Genomic DNA, 20548 nt, shown 5'->3' on the forward strand with positions numbered 1-20548 from the left:
AGTTAATTATGCTTAGAATACATAAGCTCATGCACAGATCCATCTGGGTATTGTACAAACATAGGTCCTTTAAAAAAGAGAAACAGGACAGGGCATGGATCTCCAGTTCAAGTAACAGAACCAAACACCCTTCAAACACCTCGGAGAATAACTTTTCGCCTGCTGCCCACATGAGAAAAAGTGTGTCTCAGTGACGCTCATACCTTGAAGATACTGAACAGCCCTGCGGATTTTTTGAAGACATCCGACTTCACGAACTCCTCCAGCTTGGCAAGGGTCTCATCCAGGTGACTGACGGCACACAGCCCCAGGCAGGAGGCCAGGCCCTGGGGGGAAGGCAGCAGACCCAGTCCGTCAAGGGACAGCAGCAGGTCCAGCTGGAAGGCAATAGAGACCAGGCAGGGGGCCCCCCTTCCTCACCCAGAGCCCTCCTCCTGCCCACCCCTTGGGGCAGCCACTCCAGCCCCCTCACCTCTCGCTCTGCTTCCTCCTGGTATCTGGCCGTTTCCAGGAGCTCCTGCAGTTGCTTCCGCACCAGATCCTTGTTTGGACAAGCAGCCAAGGCCGTCCCAATGCATTTGTAGAGGAAGTTCTGGAGCACAAGGGAAAAAGGGTGACGAGAGCCGGAATATGAGTCCAGCCGTAACACAATGCCCACCTGGAGCTGTGCGGAATATGCCCCCCCCCCAGGACACAGCAGGTCCCGAGGAGAGAGGGGGAGCTGGGCAGTCCCTGGCCTAAAGAGAGCAGCAATCCGCTGCCCCCAGCGCAGGGACACACACAGCCCAGGTCAAGAGCCAGGAGGTTTGATCCTGGCCCTGCTCTCTCCTCGCCCCCTCCCCAAACAGCCCACGCCACAGACCTTCTCCAGAGGAGACCCGTTGTAACTGCTCAGCTGTCTGCACATCTCCAGGATCAGCTGACTGGTCCAAGGTGTGTCCGAAATGGCCGCCAGGGTCTGTCGAAGGAACTGCAGGCAGAGGCATTTGCATTTAGAGAGAGCATTAGCCCAAGGTCACCGTCAAGTATTTTGATAAAAGTCCCAAGCAGAGAAGAATGGCAGATCAAGTGGATGGATTATGCCAAAATGGTTAAAGTGAAGGATTAGAAATCAGGAAGACCAAAATTTTAATAAGGAATGGGGGAAACTTATAATTTATCTTAAAAACCATGGTAAACAGCTAAAATCATTAGCAGGATTGGAATAACACTTGTAGTCTAATGGTGAATTTTGGACACCATGGAGATGGAAAAGATTTTGGATTATCATAAAAGATGCAGGAGGAAATGATTAACAATAGTACCCACAAAGGGGAGATCCTTTAGAATTTAAAAAATAAATAAATTTGGTTTTCAAATTAAAATTTTACAATCACAAATATACAACATAAAAACAAGATTCCAAGGAATCTCCTGGACCCCCCTCCTCCCCTTTGTGGGTCCCGTTATTAATCATTTCCTCCTGCATCCTTTAGATTAGTCCAAATAGTCTTTAGAATCTTGTTTCTATATTGTAATTTCGATATGTGACTGTAAAATTTCAATCTGAAAAACCAAATAAACAAATAAATAAATAAATTCATTTTTTAAAAAAAATCAAGTACTTTGACTCCAGTTGCTGGAAACCGCAGGAGGGGAGAGAGTTGTGCCCGAATCCCGCTTGCCAGTTTCCCTTTGGGGTCCCTGGTTGGCCCCTATCAGAACAAGAGGCTGGAACAGATGGGCCCCCTTTGACCTGATCCAGCCGTTCAGAAGCTCACTTGCCCGCACCACAGAGCCCTGGAGGCAAGGCAAGTGGACTGGGAGAAGCTGGGCGACCACAGGCGGGTATCATCTGAGTCACCTAGACTGGGGGGGGGGGAGGGAGGCACCCAGAAACAGCTGAGGACGCATCGGGTTATGCTGCTCAGGTGCGCAAGGAGCAGCAAGGTGGGCATGTTGCTCTCCAGGAAGACAAGGACCCCGTCCTTGTCACAGATCCAAGGTCAAGAGGCTGGACGTGGGGGAGCGAGGGAGGGGGCCATGTGGACAGGGGCATCGGCAGCTACTCATCTCTGAAAGCTGATCTGGAGCACCTCCCCCCCCCCCCCAAGGAACCTCCCGGTGGACCATCAGGAGCGATGCTCAGCTCTGTCTGTTTTCATCTGTTTACAATTTATCTGTAAATATTTAATATTCAGTAAACAAGATAAAAACATTAGCAGGATTGTTGCAATAACCTGCAGTTTTATAAGAGTATATATTTGCGGTCGGACACGACTGAACAAATATTTGCGGTAGATAATTAAATGAGCAAGTTAAATGAATCTGGATCTGCAGAAGATAGTCACAAAATACATTTAACGAACTGCAGAAAGAGGGGGAAGGGAGTCAAATTTTGGAATATTAAATGGATTGTAAAATTAATGAAATGTATAAATTTGAAAAGTGTACATGTTTAAAGGATTGATGCTCAGCTCAGAGGGGGCCCTCACTCAGATGAGGATGGAGGAGACTCGCTTACCTTGAGCAGCTGGTCTTCCCATTCCTTCTGGGACAGAGAAGCCTTCGTATTTGCTGGAAGAAAGAGGAGAGGGGATTCGCACAAGGATTCCTGCTCTGCATCGCGATACGTGAGGACCCTGGACTGCTGCTCCACCAAGCTCAGTCCCCTCCCGGCTGGGATTGGCTTGTCTTCATATCCAAGGGGGAGTCTTCCTCCACCCCCACCCCCCAAAAAAGCTATGCAGTTCAGGCTCCTTACACGGAAAAGGCAGGAACTGGACTTGGGAGACAGACCCAAAACATGCCATATTTAAACAACTGGCGCACCCACAATAGAGCGGCTGCTTCTTCTACCGCCACAGGATCCTGTGGACACCGTAGCCTCAGGGCTGCTCTGCGTTTGGGGCCAGGCTTGTGGGGCTGCACACAGCTCCCGCCATACGTGGAGGTGCCCCCGGTCAAAAAGGGGGCGGCAGAAGAGCCCCGCGGCCACCTCCACACCTTTACCTTCCAGGTGTTCCACCAACGCGGGGATCTGCTTGCCCCACAGCGGCCCCAGAGCCTTGTGGACGCTGAGGTGGAGCACGTTCAGGAGGCGAAGGACGGCGGCAGCACGACCTTCTCCCACGTGAGGCTGGGAAGAGACGACCTGCGAGGGAGAAGAGCAAGGGGGGGGGGGTTGCAAGGCGGCCTTGCCTGGAGTCACACGCCAGAGCCACAGAAAGAAAGCCCTTCCAAGTTGGGCGGGGGGGGGGGAGCTTCCATGCACAGCCTTTGGCTGAGAGCAGCACCCTGGCTCTCCCTGGGGCACAAAGGACAGCCACAAGAGGCCACCTCTCAGGGGGGCTTCAGCTGTGATTCCTGCATGGCAGGAGTTTGGACTTGACGGCCTTGGGTGTCCGTTCCAAGCCTATGAGTCTAAAGCAGGGGTAGGCAACCTAAGGCCCATGGGCCACAAGCGGCCCACGGGGGTCGTTTATCCGGCCCACAAGCTGCCCCCAAACCAAGTCCCTGCACTGCGTTGGGCCGGTTTAGCCCAAAATTGCGTCTGCACAGACGCCGAAAATCACTGACGCGCACACACACAATCTGGCCCACAGAGGAATCTCTGCTGGAGTGAACCGGCCCAGGCGAGGTAAACCTTGCCGACCCCTGGTCTAAATCCTGTTTTCACCAGAGATCGGGGCAGCTGCAACAGCAGAGGACCCGGCCTGTGGAAAGAACAGCTTCTGGACTGAGGACAGGTTTGTGGGTGTCCCTGTGGGTGTCTGGCTGGCCACCGAGAGAGCAGGACGTGGGCCTGATCCTGCAGGGATGCTCTTAGGCTTGCTGCAGGAAGCTGGGTGCCACCAGCCTTTGCTAGGCCAATGGTGCTGGGCATGAGCCCCAGTGAGGCAGGTTCTGCTCTAGGAGGAGGAAGTGCCTGCAGAGAAGGCTTGCCCCACTTGTCTAACTGGAGTGCGGCTGGGCAAAGGGAGACAGAGCCTGGACTGGCGAGGGGAGAGCTCTTCTCCAGGGCATCTCTGCCAGGGTTGCCAACGCAGGCATTCTCACCCTTGGATCAGACTGGCTCCTCACACTTACCAGAAGCCTTGCCAGGAGAGCATGAGGGGTCGGGAGGGTTGCTGCAAATAAGAAAGAGGGGAATGAACTGCAAGGGAAGAGCTCCTGCCCAGGCACTGTGGGAGAAAGCAGCTGCATTTGGAGCACAACAGCCCTGCAAGGTACAGAAAAGCCTCGAGCAAAAACCCCAGATCACCGGCAGGCTCCTTGCAGGGAAGAGTTCAGGTCCCAGGGCCTGGCCTGCACAGAAGCTTCAGAAATCGGAGCCGGTCTGTGCAGGACTCAAGCTGCAGCCCCCACCCCCTTCAGGCCCTCTGCAGCCCCACCCACAGAAGAACAGCATTTACAGCAGCTGCCCAAATCAGGCAACGTCTGCCTTCCGCTTGCACAAGCTGACTTTATGAATGCGGAGATTTCGGCAAAGAGCCAGCGCTTCCGGCAAGTGCGCACCCGGCCGGCCTCGGAGCAACGGGATACGAACCCCCGGCTTCGTAGAGGAGCTGGAAGTCGGGCTCGTCCTTCTCTTGCCTCTGCGCAGCCAGAAAGATGAGGCTCTTGCAGAGCGGGGTCAGGGCGTTGCTCAAGTGGATGGGGATCACAAACTCCAGCAGGTACGGCCAGAGGACCTGCAAGGGCAAAGGGAGGAGCAGGTCTTGGCAAGGCAGAGCAGCAGGGGATCCCTGGAGCAGCCAGGCCGACCGGCTGCAGAAACACCCCCCCCAGCGCATCCACTGCAGACTGATGAGCGCATGCCTTAACATCTGGCCCAGCCAGAGCATTCCAAGCAATGCAGAAGTCTCCTGAAGCCGCTGGCGAAGCGTCCTGGGGCCCAGAGCAAGACCCACACGCAGCTCAGCGCCTGCCGCTCTTCCCAGGCTCCAAACCGCTTTGGAAGCTCTCTGCACTCCCTTTGGAGCAGCCTGCCAGGAGCCAAGGGGAGGCCCACAAACCCCTGGGGCGCTTTCCAGGTCACGCAACGGACTGTGCCACACACACCGTAGGGAGCGCAGGTTGGTCACGGCTGCCCCGTGCGAGAGCACAGGGTGGGACGGCCGCTCCGCAGCCGGTTTTAAAGAGGACTCTGCATGATCAGCCTTTGCCAGGTGTTTGGCACCAGTTGGTGGAGCCTGGCAGAAATCCCTGATCTGCACCCCGGGAAGCAGCCACACCAAACCCTTTCCTTGGGGAGACTCACGTCGGCCATCCTGTCCACCGTAGTGCTGATGAGGAAAAGCGTGTTCACACTGATGTCCCGGACGTGGCCGTCGGTCAAGTCCTCCATTTCTAGGGAATGTCTCCGCGGGAGCTGGGGGGGCTGGACAGAATCAAAGTTACATAGGTAGAGAGCCCAACCCTCCCCCCCCAAAAAAAAATACCCCACAAGGCCTTTGCAAAGTGAAGCCACCGTGGACACAAGAATGGCAGGTGGGTCGCACAGACCCCCGCTGAGACCCTCGGCACCACATCAACCCACGTGGGAAGATTGGGGACCCAACCCTGGGGACTGTGCGGGCCTGGAATTCCCAGGGCCAGGTCAAGGGAACTGAACCGGAGGAGCTGGCAGCTGCCTTGGACCCGGAGGAGATGCCTGCAAACAGCCCCCTGCTTGCTCCACAGACCTTGAGTTGCGGAGAGGCCTGGCCTTGAGCTGGAGGGAGGCTGCCTGCCTGCCTGCCTGCCTGGGCCCTGCTCCTCTCTCTGCAAGAGCCTCACCTGGTCCGCGGGGAGGGCACACTGGCGGATGAGGAACTCGATCAGGGCTTCCCCGCCCGGCTGCTCCAGGTACCCGTGGTGGGCCATGGCGCTGATCAGTTGCACCACAGCCCGCTTCACCTGCGGAAAAGCACCCGGGGAGTTGCCAGCTGGGTGGGCTGCCCTTGGGACTCTTCCCCCCAAGACTTCAAGGGAGGGGGGCTGCACAGAGGAGAGCGGGGAGGGGGGGCTCTTGCTGCCCCCAGCACCACGGAAAGGCCTTTCAAAACATCAGATCGCACAACTCCGGCCTGCCTCCCTGACATGACTTTAACTGCAACCTTTCAGGGCAGCGGTCTTTCTCACTGCGAGCTTCCCTGAGCTGGATGGTGTATTTCCCACATGGGCAAACTCCTGCCTCACAGGGCGCCTTATGCAGGAGGATCTCTAAGTGGAAACCCTGATCTGGGCACACGGGACACCACTGTCCCCTCTGGCCCTCCGGCATAAGGGGCAACCCAGAGGAACCTGAGAGAGCAGAGAGGGCTTGCGGGAGGCATAGAAATGCTTGCTGTCATTTTAAGAGCTGGTGGGAGGCAAGAAGCTTCTCCTATGCACTGAGCCCAGCCGGAAGTTAGCAGAGCAGGCATGGAGGGGAGGGGAGGGGAGCTGCCTCTTCCTGCCTCCCCCCCACTCACCTTATTGTTGTTGTCCTGCAGGGGCAGCTTCATGGAAGAAAGGATGAATGGCTTCTTGATCTCCATCTGAGAGGCTGGGCAGAAGAGGGACAAGCAGAAAGGGCCGTTCAGCCGGCCAAAGCTCCACGCAGGCGCAAGGCAGCCCTGCGCCGCCACCACCCCAGCCCCACCTCCAGCCCTCCATGCTCCTTCGACCAGGGAGCACAGCGTGGGACCCCCAACTGCCCCCCAACCTCCAGCTGAGGCCACGGAGGCTATTTGGGCAGTGCTGGCAGGCAGGCAGGCAGGCAGGCAATGCAGGGCTTCTCATGCGGAGACACCCAGCTGCTTCTCTGTCCCGGCATCAGAGGGGGCCGTCCTGGCAAGAGCCCAGGAGCAGCCAGAGCCCACGGCTGTGAGCCTGGCTGAACCGAGGAGGGGGATAATCTGCTTCTGCGGGAGATGCGCCCACAACGCCCACTTTCGCTGCTCCTTCCCTTTACAGTCCTGGCTTGCTCATTCTGAATTGGCCCAACCCTGGAAGGGCCTGCTGCGCAGCCCCCCAAGCCTGCCTCTGGTGGGGGCCTCGCACCTTTCTCTTTCAAAAAGGGACCAGGAAAGGTTGCTGCAGAATTGCATTTCCCGGCCCAGGCCTTCTCAGACAACCCAACAGAACGAACCTGAAGAGTCACAGCAAGGAGGACAAACAGGGTCTAGACCTGTGGTTCCTCCTGTGAGGGGGGGGCAATTCGAGAATGAGTTATTAATAGTGAATGGCCTTTTAGGCTTCCTCCATGTGAACAGGAGTTCACTTTTTGAATATTAAGAATTATATGTCACGGGGGGAGGGGGGAATCAGGATTTTAGAGATGCTTAGGTGGGGCATGGCCAAAAAAATGTTGGGAACCACTGGGTTAGACTGAAAGAAGGCGAGAGGCAGCCGACTCAAAGCTCACCCACCCTTCCCCAAACTGCAACCATGGGGACCCAAGGGCAGCAGTGTAAATGGGTGCAGGGGGGCTGGGGCCAAGTCCCTGGGTCTGGGAGCTTGGAGGCTCCCAAGGGCTGAGCAGAGGCTGCCCCTGAGGAAGTGCAGGGGGACGCCTGGCCACAGCTGCTCCTTCTCTGGGGAGCCTAGGAAAGGCAGCCCCCTCCCCTCCCCTCCCCCCCACCCCACTCACAGGCACTGTTGATGATTTGGCGCAGGATAGTGAGGGTTCCCACTCGCGTCCGCTCGTTGCCCGACTCCAGCTTTGGAAGCAGAAATCCCAGCAAACGGTCCGGGAAGGAAGAGGCTGCAAGAGGCAAAAGTCGAGACAAAGATCATCACCTCATTTTTAGGTAGCCCACCAATCACACCAAAAGAACAAAACATCAGGGTTAAACTGAAACCAACCCAAAGGCTAGGTGGAACAGCTGCGTCTTGCAGGCCCTGCGGAAAGATGCCAAATCCCGCAGGGCCCTGCTCTCTTGTGCCAGACTGTTCCACCAAGTCGGGGCCAGTACTGAGAAGGCCCTGGCCCTAGTTGAAATGCAAAGTTACAACTATGTTGTAACATACGACAATACAACTAAGAGGAATAAAAGCATTCCACCAACTAAGGATACCATAATTCAAAAAGCCTGGGCAAATTAGGTCTTAAGTTTGCGGTGTCAGTGCCAGAGGCCTCTCCCTGCGAGGGCATTCCACTCACTCAAGGAGCCACCACAGAAAAGGCCCTTCCCTGCTGCACTGAGAAAGGCGCTCCATCACCTTCAACATGTTGTGGCTCTTTTCTGAACCTTTTCCAGCTGGAAACGAAGACCCCCCCCCCCCCAGCTCAAAACACTGAAGGACCGAGCAGAAATCCCCCAGCACACCCTTCTGAAAGGAGAGGAGCCAGAGTTTGGCTCCAGACCTCATCCCACAAGACACCACAGCCAAAAGCCACCGCGAGAGCAAAGAGAATCCACATGGGCACCCTGCCCTGTCCGGACACGGGTTATCCTTCAAAGCTGCTCCTGTCCAAACCCTGGCTCCAAAGCTTAACTGAAACGAGGACCCCGTTTCATCCCACAGTGACTGGAGACGGGCTGCCCCCGGACACTTCAAGCACCTTGTCCCAAAAGGGGGGGTTGGAAAATGGGAGATAGTTGTTCTAATCTTTCGGGTCCAGTCAGAATTTTTTTTAGACAAAATGGTTTCGCGACCGCCTCCTTCAACTGCACTGATGTGCTGGGACTCTATCGAAAGGGAGAACAGCAGGGCTCTAAGGAAATACAGGCTTGCCAAAGGATGACTCAAGAGGTGTGGGGAGGTGGAGAGAGGAAGAGGAAGAGCTCTTGCACAACAAAGTGCTAACTGGAGGGCGAAAAGAAAAGAAGTCACGCTTCAACAATGGACAAACGTTGCCAGAAGTCAATGTCCCGGCCAGAAACAGCTCCTTAAAGAGCGACGGCTAGAAAGCCCTGTGACTTATGGCACTGCAGGAACCCCAAAGTGGGAAGGGGGCAAAACACAGCAGGGCAGCCAACCTTTGTAACCCTAAGCGCCAAGAAGGAAGTTCTGAATTTCATTCTAAGCCACACGCACATGGCGCCACCCATGTGGGGGAACAGTCACCTGACCACGATTACGCCAAGCTCTTTCCCCTCCTCCTGACCACCACCAAAAAAAGAATTTTCAACTCTGCACTGTCGCCAGGAACTGCGGCACTTGCAGCTGGCCAGGCCCTCCTGCTCAAGGACTCGTGGCGCAGGACATCCAGCCCTACATTTTTGCCCCAGAGGACCAACTCATCGGGCGCAGCGCACAGAAGATGCCCGTAAGGCACAGCTAAGAAGGGGCAGAAGGGGCATTCCTAGGGCAGACCATTCTACCAGGGCCACAAGCCTTCCAGGCACAAACAGCCCCAAAGCAGGCAGCGGCTATGCAAGCTCTACACTTCAGCAAAATTAAGAGTGGGACTTTCGACTTACAATGTATGGAGCGCTTGCAAAAAGCAACACAAGGCCCTGAAGTCCCACCCTCTGCGCCCTGAAGGCCCTGCCAGCCCCCCTCTCCTCCAAGCATTTCGCCGCACTCTGCCCAGGTCAGCTTCACAGCCTTGAGGACTAGAAAGCTGGTTGCTTCTTTAAAAAAAAAAAAAAAAAAAATTATCAGGAAATTATCAGCTCCACAATCAGCAGCAGCCACAGCCAACTCACAGTGGATATATATAGAGAGAGAGAGAGAGGGGGGGGGAGGGTAGGAGAGATCTCCCTGGGCTCTTACCAAGCACAGTGAAACAACGAAGGACCTCATTGTGATTCTTCAGCTGGACTGGTGTGGAGGAGTCCAGAGGGGAGCAGATCTGCTCGAGGGAGGAGGAGAAAAGGCCAGTGAGGCAGGAACAGGGGGACCAGACATTTTACTACATTTATTATTATTATTATTATTATTATTATTATTATTGCTGTCCAGCAGCAGCAAGCCAGTGCACCGTCCAGGGCTGATGGCAGGGGTGGTCCAAAGCGCTTGGAGGGCCCCTGCCTTGGCTGGAGAGGCAGAGTTTAAAGGGCAGTGTCGTCGCCCCCCCCCCCCCCGGCCCCCTTTTCCCACCTGGAGCTGCAGGGCGTTGAGCAGGGCCTCCAGCTGCGTGTCCAACGTGCGGCTGCCGATGTTGACTGCTGCCTCGAGGATCTGGCACAAGCTCTGTTTGGGGGGCAGGAGAGACACAGCGCAGCCCCAGGTTAGCCCCCCCCCCTGGGAAGCAGCAGGGGAGAAGGGCCCTTTTCCCAACCCCACACCCAGGTGAGGCCCCCCCACCTGAAGACCAAGGGGAGAATGGCTCCTTCTTCTCTGCATCCTGTCTTGGCTCAGGGAAAGTGGGGCGCTTGGCGGCTTGGTCTCTGCCTCTCGAAGTCAAGGCAAGGGCTGAAGCCTAAAGGACTGGCAAGCTTTGACATCAAAGCCCAAGGCAGAGGCCCACAAACCCCCCCCCCGTCCTCTCTCCCCGGGACCCTTCTTCACGCCTACCTTGGACACATAGTAGGCCTCTGCTGGCTTCCTGTACAGGGTCAGGATCCCTGGGACGAGGCGAGGGAGCTGCTCCTCCAGCTTCTCACTGGGCAGCAGGTGGCTCATGGGGCCAAGCGCCTCCACGACGGCCAGTCTCAGCTGCAAAGAGGGGCAGGGGGGGGGTCACTGGCCTCCTAAGAGTCCGCCAAGAGCCGCCCATCCTGGCCAGGGAGGGCCCTTCCCACCCAGCCTCTGAACCTGGCTCTGCTGCTGCAGAAGGGAAGGCTGGGGGTGCGGACCTCAGTGGGCCTCTGCCGTCAACACAGGGCAGAAGGGAGCGGCCTCCGTACTGAAAATGGGCACCGCGCGAGATGGGGACTGGAACCTTCTTGTGGGAGGGACCACCCTGAGAACGCAGACTCGACTCCTTTTTTAAATGGTGCCTTCAGAGCCAGCTCCTGGGCCCTCGCGGGATTCATGGCATTTCAAAAGCTCTCCCTGCCCATGCCCTGTTCCCCCCACCCAGTCCACAGTCCCTGGGCTCTTCATCCTTCTGCCCAAAGGGTTCCACCTCCTCCCATGGCCGCCTTCTTGTGCGCACAAGGGAGAGACTGGGAGCCAGCTGATGTCGGCCGCCTCCAGGGTCATCTGCGGAAAGGCGGGTCTATAAATGAAGGCGGCCGCAACACACCGACCCTCGTGGGTGGAGGAGTCACGGGGCCAAAAAGGAGAGCCAAGCGGCAGAGATTTGTGCAGAGCGGCAGGCAGAGAGGGGGAAAAGACTCTCCTCTCCCCTGGGACCCCAGACCCCCAGCTCAACCGCTCACCCCACCTTGGTTTCCCGGGTCTGTAGCCAGTTGTTGAAAAGGACTTCGTAAGCGCTGAAGATTTCATTGGAGAAGGTGTCTCGCCTCACCGTCGGGTCGGGCGCCTGGTCCAGATTCGCCATGTACTCCTGGATGCTCTCGCTGAAGTTCTGCAAAGCTACAGGACAGATTTCACGCCAGCTGTGGCTCCACACTGCCCCCCCCCAGTTGTCCCTTAGCACACCTGGATGGCTTTAAAACAGGAATTCGCTTTCATCCTCCACAAATTTGTCTCCTGGCCGTGAGGTGCCTCCGGGATCAGAACATGCTGCTGAATAGCAGTCCCTGGGGCACCCAAGCGAGGGAAGGGGGCTGCTGAGCTCCTGTCCTGCTTTCGGGGTTCCCATAATGGCCCCTTGGCTGGGCCCTGGAGTGCGCAGGGCCCCCTTAGCCTGACCCAGCAAGCAGGCTCTTGTGATGCTCAAATCTACCAGCTTCCCTTTAGTTTCCCTGAGGGACAGAGCAGAGCAGCCTTGGGGGCAAAGCAGTTATCAAGATCTAGGCCCCTCACCTGAAAGTTCAACATGCACAGCACCCGCCCCCTGCACTCTTTGTTTGAGGGGTGGGCAGGAGACCCTTCGCCCTCCTCTGGATCACCCAGACCAGAAAGAGCCCCTTGCGACTAGTCACCTTGTGTAGGATCTGTTTGATGTGAAGGCCGGGCTCAGGATTCCTGGACCTCAGCAGGAAGAAAACCTTCTCCAGAAATTGTCACAAGGAGTCCTGAGCACAGCCTCCCCACCCAACATATTCTGCAGAGGTTTGGGGCTTCTCTGCACCTCCCCTTTCCTCAACACTTTCCAGGCACAGCCTGCGCTTCAAAGCTCCATGTCCGGGCAATTTTGGGGGCTCTGGAGATTTCCCCGCCGAAGCCTGCTCTTTAAAGCTCAATCGGAGCAAATGGCAATCTGTGAAAAACCTGATGTTTGCTCCGATTGAGCATTAAAGAGCAGGTTTTCACGGGGAAAGCTCTGGGGCAAAAAAAAAATCTACGCTCAGACACAGCGCTTTAGAATGTGGACCCATGCCTGGAAAGAGCAGGGCAAAAGGTAAGTGTGGATAAGCTCCAAGATGGGTTTTTTAAAAAGTTTTAACATAAAATCAAACATACAAGATGTACATGTAAAGGAGATCAGTGAGAATTAGTACCACAATAAACAGACACAGCACAGCTGGAAATCTGATTTTTAAGAAGCCAGTTATGGGTATGGTTAACGGGTGCAAATGTTCTTGTCACGATGCATTCAAGGGTCAAAACATTAAGAGGGGGGGAGAGGACAAACATTTCCCCCAACTTCAATTAGTGATTTTAAAGAAGAGAGAGTGTCAAACGGTGTTTAGTTAAGAACACCACTAATTCAGCAGGGGAAATTGGAGCCACAATGCCTTTCCTACCTGATGGAACACGGGGCCTATTTATCACACTTCCTGTCCAAAAATCCTAGATAAAATAAAATTTGGCTCTTGGGCATTCAGTGACTTGACCCACAGCCCTCCAGGGACAAATTTAAGCCATGCCCTGTTAATATTGACACAGGCAAGAAATCTGCAAGAGAACGACCAGGAGCAGAGTTCGGTTTGCAGGAGACAGTTTGAGGCCAGGAGCTTTCTGGGTTCAATGCCAACTCCAGGCACGGAGGGCCAGAGTGCCCCTATATTCATCGTTAGCAAGAAGCCGCACTGATTATCTTTGGAATGGTTGGGGACTGAGTGCCCTTTAACGCCACAGCTCATGTGGGGCATTCAGAAGATGTCATTGTTCTTAAGGACATATGCTCTTCATGGAGAGAGGGAGAGACACACAGCTGGAGCCTATTCCGTTGTTTGGCCCCAGATTACTTTCTGCCCAACCGCTGAGCACATGCAGCCCTAACTGCCCCCCTCCCACAAGGGCACCTCTGAGTCGCAGCTCCTGCCTGAGCCTCCAGAGAGCAGTGCGGGAACCCTGGCCATCTTACCGTAGCAGAAAACGGTCTTCATGTTGTCCTGCTTGGCCATCCCCAGCATGGGCAGCATCGTCCCCAGAATGGAGTTGAGGAACGGCACCATCCCAAACACTGGCAGGGGGGAGGAGGGAGGGAAGGAAGCTGGCTGAAACCAAGTCCTTTGGGGAGCTCAAACTTATAGAGCGTTGGCCTGGAGAACTTGAGCGGGGCTGGGGTGGTGTAGAGAGCCCCCTCCCCAACCTGGTCTTTGGCCCCAGAGGACACCTGTGGCCTCCTGGCCACACCGTGGTTCCAGACCACCCAGTCATGTCCTGGGCCCTCTCTTCTCCAGGGAGAGAGAACTGCTAGGGATTGGGGGGGGGGGAGAACCACTGACCGTTGGTCATGGAGAGGTTGGCAAAGGTCTGTACAATGAAGTAATGGGGCAGGATTCCAGGCTGGAACTTGGACAGCACTTCCTCCATCACCTTGTTGATGAAGCGCCTCCCGACTGCCACTAGGACATTGCTGGCCGCCTGCTGCCACTCAAAGATGATGTCCTGGAGCAAAGGGGAAGAAGAGAGAGGCCTCTGCTGCAGCATGGGCCTGCCCCTCTCATGCCCAGGTAGGAGGACCAGGGAGCACCCACAGGCGGGTCTGTCGTGGCTCAAAGGAAGCCAGAGGCCATATGCCAAAAGCAAGAGAGAAATCCCAGGTCCTCAGAAGGTAGGGAGGGAGGGGTGGTCTGCATGCCAAGAGCAACTTGCAGCTTCCCTTAAGACAGGGAAAGCCCCCTCCAGCCAGGCCCCCGAGCGGAGCAGCGCTCCTGTACCTTCGACTTGGTCATCTCGTTGGAGGCCAGGAAGATGACGATCTTGGCTGTGCTCTTGTCCAGCTGAGCCAGGTTGCTCCTCACCACCGCCTCCATGGCCCGCAGGATGATTATGCGGTGTGGGTAAGCCAGCTGGGAAGGGGGAAAGGAGGAGACGGGGGTCAGAGGCTGCCCAGGACGGTTCTGCACTTCAGGATTAAAATCCAAGGTCACTTTGTGCACACACACACCCCCCCCAATATGGGGCACAATCCACCAGGAGGTTCCCCGTCACCAGAATCCCCATTCTAAAGACGAGTTTTCTAGCACTTACAGCAGCAGCCAAAATGAAAATTAAAAAAAATCCAGATATCGTCAATATTGGGCGGGGAAGGAGGAGAGGCTTCTAGCGATGAGCAGGGCTCACTTTGACCTCCAACCCTCCTGCCTCTGTCCAACTGCTCTCCCCCACCCCCCCACCCCAAAGCGCATTCAGCTTCCCTCTCCCGCTTCCGTGCGACAAGAGGTTCTCTCCGTGCGCCACACGCATTGCAGGGGCCCCTTCCAACTTCACGATTCTGTGGCATTCGGCCAGAGCCAGCCATGCCTGCCCCGCTTCACCTTGTCGTGCTGCCGCAGGTACTCCTCGCAGGCATTCAGGATCTCCTCCGGCTCCGCTCCTCCCAGGTAGCACAGAGCACTGAATATTTGCTCGTGGACCAGAGGGTCCTTATCTGTTGTGGCATCCATCAGGGTCATAGCCAGCCCTGAAGAAGAGACAGCAGGAAGCGAAGGCTGGAGAGGAGGAGGAGGTCCACAAGCCCTTCCGTTACAGAATCCCCCCCCCTGGATTTGTGCAAATGTGGCCTCTTTGTCCCAAACCCAGCCCTCGTCTCTAGCACACAGCTCTCAGTCTGGGGAGGCAACACCTGCCCCTATGACTCCTGGGGTCTCCAGGCAGGATTAGGAAAATATTCCTGCTGGAGGGAGACACTGCTGATTAGAGAGAGAGGAGAAGGGTTGAAGTTGTGGATTATTGGAAAGAGAACAGGTTTCTGGCCTTGCGGTCTCGAAGGCATCTTTTGGGTTCAAGAGATCTCCTAACACCCTCCTCTCTGGCTGTGGGTAATGTTTCCATGTTGGTGTTTTATACTGCGAGGGTAACACTTAGCTTATTTCATGCGTCTTTTTCATTATTAAGGGTCTTTGAGTCTGATCCTACAACAGAAAAGCAGGACATGGGAGTAAAAAATAAATAAGAGCATCGAGGCTCCATGGAAAGATCCAGAATTGTGTGGTTGTTTTTTTTTTAATGAATACAGAAAGTGGTCAAGGTCATTTGGGAGCAGGCTTAAGGCTGCAGCAGACGAGCCGCCTGAGTCTCGGAGCCCCAAGACGAGGAGGAACGGCTCTGGCCTGCTCTTGGGCCTGGAGGCTTCATTCCACCTTCCCAAGCAGCACTGCCATGGCACAGGGCACAGAGACCCGGCTAAGCACCTGGGGCCACCCTGCTTGAGACGCCACCGCCCTAGCCAGGTGCTCATTTGCGAAGACTTAAGAGTGCCGGAGAAAACATTCCATTCTTCCACCAGGAACTCGGAGCACCTAGAATTCGCCGCGGAAGAAAGTACGCGAAGGGAAGCCCAGAGCACGCACAGCTGGACTCCTCTGCTCTTAGAACAGCCTGCCAGGGTCATGCCAATGTCAAGGAGCCCTTTCGCTCCAGGCACAAACCACTCCGAGAGCCATTACGGCAGGCACTCAAGAGGACACAGGGAGCTCTCCACAAGCCTCCTTGGCCTCAAAAGAGGACCATGATGACAGCAGCCCTCCAGGAGAGTCCCTGGGTACTGAGGCCACTGCCAAGCTGCTTCCTAATCGGCACACGAGGAACACAGTGGGATGCCGGTAAGAGGAGCATTCCTGCTCCCTGGGAGAAAAATGAGAGGCCCCAGGTATTGGAGATGGCGGGGATTAATTTTCTTCTCATTTCTATACCATACAGATTTTAAAGAACAAAGATCTCAGAGAAGTTGGTAAGACATTAAAACATCAGATAAAACAATCCAGACTAAATGGGGGCTGAGATGGTGCCACGTTCAGGGGCTGGACTGGCAGAGCGTGGCCAAATGCTGCATGGGGACAATGGGGCAAACCGCCCCTTGAAGCCCGCTGGCCCTTACAGCACAGGGGCAGGGAACCTACGGTGGCTCTCTGGGGAGCCCTGGGCTCCAACCCCCACCAGCCACAGCAGGGGAAGAGTCAGGGGTGACGGGAGTTGTGATCCAGTTGTGGCTCTGTCGTAGGCCCGGGAATAGCATCTGCTGGGAATCAAAGCGAGCGGAATGTGGCTGCACTCGTGCCCAGCTTGTGGGCTGCCCCCTTGGGAGCATCTGGTGGGCCACTGCGAGACCCAGAAGGCTGACCCAGAGGGACCTTTCGTCTGACCCAGGCGCTGCTTGTGCCAGAGAGGCCAGCCGCTCTCCTCTTTTAAAGGGGGCTCCCGGGGGGAGATGGCGTGCTGCACAGAAGATGAAATTAGCTGCACGGTTATTCCTGGCTAAAGGTTGGGGGTGCTTAAAAATGAGGCTGAAGTTTAGATTTAGTTTTAAATTGTATTTTAATCTGTATTTTAATGAACTGTTTTATGTTTTTGTTGTGATTTTATTGGTGTTAGCCGCCCTGAGCCCGGTTTGGCGGGGAAGGGCGGGGTATAAATAAAATTTTATTATTATTATTATTATTAAGAAGCTCAGCCAGGAGCAGAAAGCCTCCTGTGTGCTCTGCAGAGGAAAGGCTCAACAAAGCCAACCCCTTTCGGAGCTACGTGGCAAACATCCACGGCCATGGAACGCCGCTGGAAGTCTGTCACAGAACACCTCAGGAACCAAACTTCATTAAAAGGCTCTCCGTGACCATGGCGGTATGAGGCCTTCCATCTTCTCACGCAAATTTTGGCCACCTTCGGGCTAAATTGGCTTAAGACAGAACACAGAAAAAAATGTGGTCCTTCCATCTGACTGGTCCTTCTACCAAAAGTCAGATCCACAGGCAAGAATGACCTGTCTGCCTGCACCCCCTGCGAGAGACACGGGACCCTTTCAAAGGGCATTCTGACTCTCAAGATGCCCCAGAGGCATCCGACCGTGGAACGGGGCTCCCCAAGCAGCACGTCCGGCAGCTGCTCTCAAGCCTCCAGCCATCTTCCACAATGACCAGGAGGCCGAATCCTGCTTTCCCGCCAGCTTCACAACAGGAATATTGCTGAGCAGCAGAAGCTCTTCTGCAGGAATCTGACACGTTCTATTCTATTCCTAAGTAGAAAATGCAAAGGCAGACCCCTGCTGCATGCGGAACGAGGGTTCCCTGACTTGCTGCCGGCTCTACAGAGATCTCAACGCATATTTGATCTGCATTAAGGGGGAAGGCAAGCACACAGGCAGGCAGGCTGGCCAGACAACATTATGAAACGTGAATCGTTCTGCTAGCCTGGTCTTCTCAGCCAATTTATTTTCTGTCATATTTTACTCACTCTCTTGGCTGCTGGCTCCCTCTCCTCTACTGCTAAAAGTATTGACACGGCAATATCAGCAGCCCATGTGGGCAGCATTCTGCAATGCATAAGCAAGAGAAATCTCATGCAGCTGTAAAACATGCCTATGTGTCTAAAGGGGGAGCAAGTCAGGAATCCAGCACCCGTGAGACTCCATCCTTGCAGGAGTCCCAAAGTTAATTAGCCCACTTACTGAACCCATTAACTTCAGTGAGGCTACATTAAAAAGCTTCCCTTTGCAATCTCAGAAGAGCTGCAGCTGCAGGAAGAAAGCCCAGCAGAACACGTAGCTGGTCAAGGCAATTTCCAATCTATGGGTTAGGGAGAAATTCCAGCCAGGAAAAGTGGTTTGTGTCAGGAGGTGCAGCCCTGGTCAACACAAACATAAGCCCTGAACTGCCCCTTTAGAGATCCTCACCTATCAAACTTCCAGTCCTTTTGGCCTGGAAACTGAAACTGACAGGCGAGAGTCACCTTGGGCATATCAGATTCTTTGGTGCCTGCAAACAGAGCTACAACCCAGGGGCGTAGCAAGGGGGGGCATAGGGAGCGGGTCACCCCATGTTCCATAATGCAGGGGGTGACAAATTATCAAGGAACAATTGCTGCCCTACTAGGGCGGTTCATAAAAAACTTTTGAAAAAATGCCTGCTCCAAAGGTCTTACCTTACTATACTAGGGATTATATAGCTATATATGAAATTTCATGCATATCGGTTAATATCTTGACCCTCCTCCACCAAAATAGCTGTTCACTTGGCTGTTTTCCTATGTCGTGAAGGCTGAAATTTCAGTTCAGTGGAGCACTTACTGTTCCCAACCCTAACCCTGTGGAAAGCCATCTAATTAGACTTTAAATTCATTTTGAGATGTTTTTAGGAGGTAATTTAATTATTGTTTGATTTTATAACAATGTTATAGAATAGAATAGAATAGAATAGAATAGAATAATAATTTATTGGCCAAGTACATTTTTCAATATACTCGGAATTTGCTTTGGCTACATTACAATGTAAATTTACAGAGCAAGAGCCGAGGCTGCCCTTCTTGGCGCCTCTTAAGATGTGTTGGTGAGTGTAGGCCCGCCTCCTAGGCCCGATGGAGTTGGCCAGAGGAGGGAGCGGTCTTCCCACTCACAGCAGCAGCAACAGCAGCAATATGTATCTGATGTTAGCCACCCTGAGCCCGACTTCGGCCAGGGAGGGCGGGATATAAATAAAAGGTTTTTTTATTATTACTTGTTATTATTCCTTTGTAAGAAAATATGAAATAACGTAAAACCATTTTTGCAGGGGGGGAATCAATGGGGGGGGGAGACAAGAAATTTCCCGCACCGGGTACCACCTGACCTTCCTACGCCTCTGCTACAACCTGCTTTCTGCTCCCTCCTTCAATCGTTGTTCTGGATGCATAGGAAGCTGCCTTATACAGAGTCAGGCCATTGGTCCACCTGGCTCCATACTGTCCACACAGACTGGCAGCAACGGCTCTGCAGGTTTCGAGCCCTACTTGGCGATGGATGCAAGGGGGGTTATTAATATTGATATGCTCCCTCCCCAGTCAAGGTGGCTTACACAGATAAAACAGAAAAAGGTAAGATCACAGAAAAGACCATCATTAGAATGTAATTAAACAGTGATAGATTTTAAAAAAAAACTAAAAGGATTCATTAAAAACACAGACAACAATTTTGAGGCCCTTTCCTCAAAAACAGTCAGTTCCTGAAGGTCTGGGGGAATTAAAAAAAAAAAGTCTTCAACTGCCAAGGGAAGGGACAGCAAGGAGGGAGCCAGCCTGGCTTCCCTCGGAAGGGAGTTCCCTAGTTCTCCGGGGGCAGCCACAGAGAAGGCCGTCTCCCAAAGGCCCCGTCCAGAAGGGCCTCCCCCAGGAATCTGGGCAGGTTCGTATGAAGGAATGCGGTCTTTCAGACTGAACATGGGGCCACCTCCCTCCCTGCCAGGCTGACGCTGTGCCACTGAGCCCTGGGCCTCAGCATCTTATCACCTTCTCCTTCTGGCTCAGCAGGAGCCCCAGGAAGCCCCTTATCCACACTCCAAGACCACTGTGCCCAGCAAGCAGGTCAGGACTGGGGATGTTCCCGGCTGTTAATAGCACTGGCGAATCACTAGTCAAAGTGCAACCAGAAACTAGTCACAGTTTCCACTTTCAGGGGCACGAGAGAAACCTGACTCTGCTGTAAATGCATTGGGGGGGGGGGCAGGAACCTAAAACTGGAAGTGGTTACTTTTGCCCTGACTAAGTCTAGCTAGGCGAGAAAACCTTACATTGGAGTTTGGGGGGGGGGGCAGATGACCGCCCCGTGAAATTCCACTAAGGCCAAGACCAATGGCTGCAAGCTGAAGGCTTCAGTAACCTCTGAAGCCCCTCAAAGTGGGATTGGCTTTGGAAAGATTGCCCCCAAGCCCTCCTTCCAGCCAGAGCCTTCCAGCTACAAATACGCAGAGAGACGCACCAGTCCTCCCTTCCATGGTTCTGCTGTACTTACTTTTCACCCGTGACTCAGACATCCTCCTTGTTTTGGGGTTTCCAGCCCAGTGAACCGAGTCCCACTGCTCAAAGTGTGAGGTTCCAGAAGACCCTATTTTGGTGCCGGAGTAGGACACACTCCCGGGGCAAATGCCTCTTGTAGTGTGGGAGCAAAGGCGAAGAGTCACTGCTCAGCTCCAGGGCTGGAAGGGCCAGAGATCATCTTCTGCGGCTCACGGAAGGGGGTCGGGGTTGGGAAGCCCCCAGCGGGCCTTTTCCCAGTTCCACGCAGACAACAAACAACCAGCAGGGGAGCTCTCTCTATGTCTCCAGATCTCTGGCCATTTCCAGGCGACAGGTAACAACGGTTGCCTCCAGCTCCCTCATCCTTTCAAAGGGAGCATCCAAGAAGAAGACGCAGGAGGGCACTGGGTTCCAAAGCCGCTTCCTTCTTTCTTGCCTGGCCTGTGAAAATGACAACAGCTTTTAAGACAGGTCTTAACACATGCTC

The 20548-nt window shown here is 54.5% G+C and overlaps 1 protein-coding gene across 4 annotated transcripts in view; it reads right to left on the reverse strand.

The window, feature by feature from the left end:
- Positions 1 to 20548, reverse strand: part of MROH1 (maestro heat like repeat family member 1) — a 43392-nt gene that overhangs the window by 17079 nt on the left and 5765 nt on the right. For 2 of the 4 annotated variants that reach the window (XM_033156018.1, XM_033156016.1), the window contains exons 2-21: positions 20057 to 20502; positions 14619 to 14764; positions 14019 to 14150; positions 13584 to 13746; positions 13220 to 13318; positions 11228 to 11379; positions 10414 to 10554; positions 9997 to 10089; positions 9670 to 9748; positions 7598 to 7711; positions 6438 to 6511; positions 5761 to 5880; positions 5243 to 5362; positions 4529 to 4673; positions 4069 to 4109; positions 2992 to 3133; positions 2504 to 2556; positions 863 to 970; positions 473 to 592; positions 204 to 326 (exon numbers count right to left, since the gene is read on the reverse strand). In XM_033156018.1, coding sequence (XP_033011909.1) covers positions 204 to 326; positions 473 to 592; positions 863 to 970; positions 2504 to 2556; positions 2992 to 3133; positions 4069 to 4109; positions 4529 to 4673; positions 5243 to 5362; positions 5761 to 5880; positions 6438 to 6511; positions 7598 to 7711; positions 9670 to 9748; positions 9997 to 10089; positions 10414 to 10554; positions 11228 to 11379; positions 13220 to 13318; positions 13584 to 13746; positions 14019 to 14150; positions 14619 to 14764; positions 20057 to 20078 — 2187 coding nt within the window. In that variant the 5' untranslated portion in view covers positions 20079 to 20502. Of the gene's footprint in view, positions 1 to 203; positions 327 to 472; positions 593 to 862; positions 971 to 2503; positions 2557 to 2985; positions 3134 to 4068; positions 4110 to 4528; positions 4674 to 5242; positions 5363 to 5760; positions 5881 to 6437; positions 6512 to 7597; positions 7712 to 9669; positions 9749 to 9996; positions 10090 to 10413; positions 10555 to 11227; positions 11380 to 13219; positions 13319 to 13583; positions 13747 to 14018; positions 14151 to 14618; positions 14765 to 20056; positions 20503 to 20548 lie in introns of all 4 variants that reach the window. The other 2 variants (XM_033156017.1, XM_033156015.1) reach the window with 1 other exon arrangement.

The sequence above is a fragment of the Lacerta agilis genome, chromosome 7 (assembly GCF_009819535.1).
Source record: "Lacerta agilis isolate rLacAgi1 chromosome 7, rLacAgi1.pri, whole genome shotgun sequence".
NCBI classification, from domain to species: domain Eukaryota; kingdom Metazoa; phylum Chordata; class Lepidosauria; order Squamata; family Lacertidae; genus Lacerta; species Lacerta agilis.